Below are 3,337 nucleotides of genomic sequence, written 5' to 3' on the forward strand. Positions count from 1 at the left end.
GTTCAGCATTTAGAGAGAACAAAATACTAATACAATTTCTTTAGCAAAGTGAATGCTCTAAGCTAGAAAAAAATACACAGCTGCAAAGTACTCACTATTTGTTCCAGCAAAAAATGGTCACTGTCGAGGAGCTCCGTCGGGCACAACGAGCCGAGGGGCCAGCCACCGTGTTGGCCATCGGAACAGCCAATCCTTCCAATTGTTTTGATCAAAGCACTTATCCTGACTATTATTTTCGTGTCACTAACAGTGAGCATAAGACGGAGCTTAAGGAGAAGTTTAAGCGCATGTGTAAGATAATTTACTCTCCTTTTGTAATACATTCCATTTTATTTTTTCTTATGTCTTTTTCAAACTGCCTTGTGATGTGTTACTTGATCCGAGGGTCTTTCGGAAGCAGCCTCTCTATCTCGGGGTAAGGTTTGGGTACACTCTATCCTCTCCAGACCCCACCAATGAGAATACGTACACTAAGTATGTTGTTGTTTGTTTGTTTTAATTTTTCTTATCTTCGTTGCACCTACGAGCCAAGGGAGGAGCTCTCCTTGTCCAAAAGGAGTCATTTTACACCCCTTTTGTCAGGAAATTATATAATTGTGCAGATATGTTACTTCTTTTTAATGTATATACATTATATGTTGAATTCTCTTGACTTTTTTGTGTGTTTACTCTTTTATATTTTGATTTTTTTTTCATTAAAATCCCAAATTCACTACTAGGAGCATGTTAATGAACCTTGCACGGGTGGTATTGAAACTCAAATAACGTTTTAGTTAATATTGGTTTACATTTTTCATATGTTACAGGTGCTGGATCAATGATTAAAAAGAGATATTCACACTTAACAGAAGAAATCTTGAAAAAGAATCCTAATATTTGTGGATACAAGGCACCTTCCTTTGATGTTAGGCAAGAAATAGCAATTGTTGAAGTGCCAAAACTTGGAAAAGATGCAGCCCAAAAGGCCATCAATGAATGGGGTCAGTCCAAATCCAAGATTACTCATTTGGTCTTTTGCACCACTACTGGTGTGGATATTCCTGGGGCTGACTGCCAACTCATTGAACTTCTTAGGCTTGGTCCATCAATTAAGCGACACATGATGTACCAACAAAGTTGCTTTGGTGGTGGCGCCGCTCTCAGATTGGCCAAGGACTTAGCGGAGAATAATAAGGGTGCTCGAGTCCTTGTTGTTTGCTCAGAATTAATGAATGTGATGGGCTTCCATGGCCCAAGTGACACTGACTTAGATGTTTTGGTTGGTCAATCCCTCTTTAGTGATGGGGCATCCGCTGTCATTATTGGATCAGATCCTATCTTCGAAGTGGAAAGGCCTTTGTTTGAGCTTGTATTCGCAAATCAAACTCTTCTCCCGGATAGTGGACATGTAATTTATGCTAAACTTAGTGAGGCTGGATTGATATCCCATATACATAAGGATACTCCTACCTTAATCTCAAAAAATATCGAGAAAATTTTAGTGGATATATTTCGGCCAATGGATATTTTTGACTGGAATTCAATCTTTTGGGTAGCTCATCCAGGTGGACGTGCAATTTTGGATCAAATTGAACTAAAGTTGGGCCTAAAGCCTGAAAAATTCAAGGCTACAAGACATGTCATAAGTGACTATGGAAACATGGGCAGTGCCTCTGTTTTGTTTGCTTTGGATGAGATGAGGAAAGCCTCTATTAAGGAAAGGTTGGGTAGCACAGGTGAAGGCCTTGAGTGGGGTGTGCTTTGTAGTTTTGGGCCTGGATTAACAATTGAGGCAATCGCCCTTCGTAGTATCTCTATTTAAGTTAGGATTTATTTTGTTTATCGATTTAAGTTTGAATTGCCTCTTTGCTTTACATTCTTTTTATTTGCTATTATATACTTGTCGTTACTATTTCACATTACAAATAATGATACTCTTAACTAACTAAATCAAATAACTCACTTTATTTCTTGCTATCTTTATCTTCTTGGAGGTCTAAGTAATAATTTTGATCCTTAAGTTACTGCTTTATTATGATTCTGATCTGTGTATTACTCAACTAAGCATATTCATCGATCCTTCAATCAAACAAACAGTATAGTTTTAATTCAATCACTTCTAAGCAAACAGACTGTTATCTCCGAAATATCTATTTGTCTTTCAGAAATTAAAAACAAATAAATAAGTCGAGAACCTATATAAATGTCTATCTCCCGTTGAGGAAATTGAAAGAACGAACGAGTGAGCTATGTCAAGATTCAGATACATAGTGGCATGCACCATACAAAATTTAATGGGATCATTACCCATAACTTTGTAATCCATAGACCATAATGTAGGCATGGCCGCATGGCAATTAATAATTCACCTTGGTTTTGGTGCTTGATGCACCACATTATCTTGAAGCAAAAATATAAAAAGTTTAGTACAAAGTACATCCTAAAAAATGAATTTAACAATAATAAATTTAGTCCTCTGCGCGTTAATGATGAAATAGTCGGATTAGTTTTTTGTATATTTTAGTATCTTATTAATGTTCCATCCAAAAGATAAATTAAATAATTTAATTTGTGGTTCATGTTGACCGAATTATTGTTTCATCTATCAGCTTCATCTTTGTTGACCTTTCCCAGCTCCAACAACCCTACACTTCTACTTATTCTAAATTCTATTCTCTAAAAGACTTCCTTACCCTTTGTTTACTTCTTAATGTCATTTCCAAGGACAAAATTGAGCTTTAATACAAGACTTCGAATAAAATATAAAGGATTTTTTGCATAAATAAATGTGATACAAATAATTACGTGCAGTTGAAGATATTCAAAGATATTCTTACACTAAATTATGACAAATGATAGGAGTATCTTTTTGTTTAACGTTTCATCTTCAAGATATTCTTATACATACTAACAATGAAAATTGCATTAGTCCCATAATTTTGATCTAGTTGTAAGAATGCAATACAAGTTATGTGTGTCAGACATAGGATAACCCTATTGGCGGCTCTCAACTAAAACTTAATATTTAGGTGGAAAAGATTAAATTGATGAACCCATTATATATTGATTTTGAAATTACAACACTAATCCTCAATGATTATTTTTTTCTTATAAAAGGAAGAGCGAAATAGGCGTAGGTAAACTTCCCCTTACGACCGTGATGCTTAGTTTTCTTATAATATGATAAGGAGGGAAGAATAATTATCACGCTGCATATTATGTAAAGATGAAAATTTCATTTACGCGCTCAAGTAAAGGGAAGAATACTTTTTCTGTCATGTCAGTTTTTAATTTTTAATAGGTACACATTTGTTAAGACTTAAGTATCTAATAAAAGGATCCAACAAGTTTAAATGAG

At 35.0% G+C, this 3,337-nt stretch overlaps 1 protein-coding gene across 1 annotated transcript; it reads left to right on the plus strand.

The window, feature by feature from the left end:
* LOC132040064 (chalcone synthase G-like) lies at nt 1-1,938 on the plus strand. The gene is made up of 2 exons (XM_059430675.1): nt 1-291; nt 807-1,938. The coding sequence occupies exons 1-2, from the start codon at nt 114-116 to the stop codon at nt 1,799-1,801; spliced, it is 1,173 nt and encodes a 390-aa protein (XP_059286658.1). The 5' UTR covers nt 1-113; the 3' UTR covers nt 1,802-1,938.
* Nucleotides 1,939-3,337: the final 1,399 nt, after the last annotated feature.

This window comes from Lycium ferocissimum, chromosome 12 (genome assembly GCF_029784015.1).
Source record: "Lycium ferocissimum isolate CSIRO_LF1 chromosome 12, AGI_CSIRO_Lferr_CH_V1, whole genome shotgun sequence".
NCBI lineage: Eukaryota > Viridiplantae > Streptophyta > Magnoliopsida > Solanales > Solanaceae > Lycium > Lycium ferocissimum.

What these genes read in the sequence shown, in the direction of transcription:
- LOC132040064 (XM_059430675.1), top strand. Translation starts at nt 114, where the DNA reads ATGGTCACTGTCGAGGAGCTCCGTCGGGCACAACGAGCCGAGGGGCCA. An exon ending in GGAGAAGTTTAAGCGCATGT is followed by an intron (nt 292 to 806) that starts GTAAGATAATTT and finishes CATATGTTACAG; the next exon opens with GTGCTGGATCAATGATTAAA.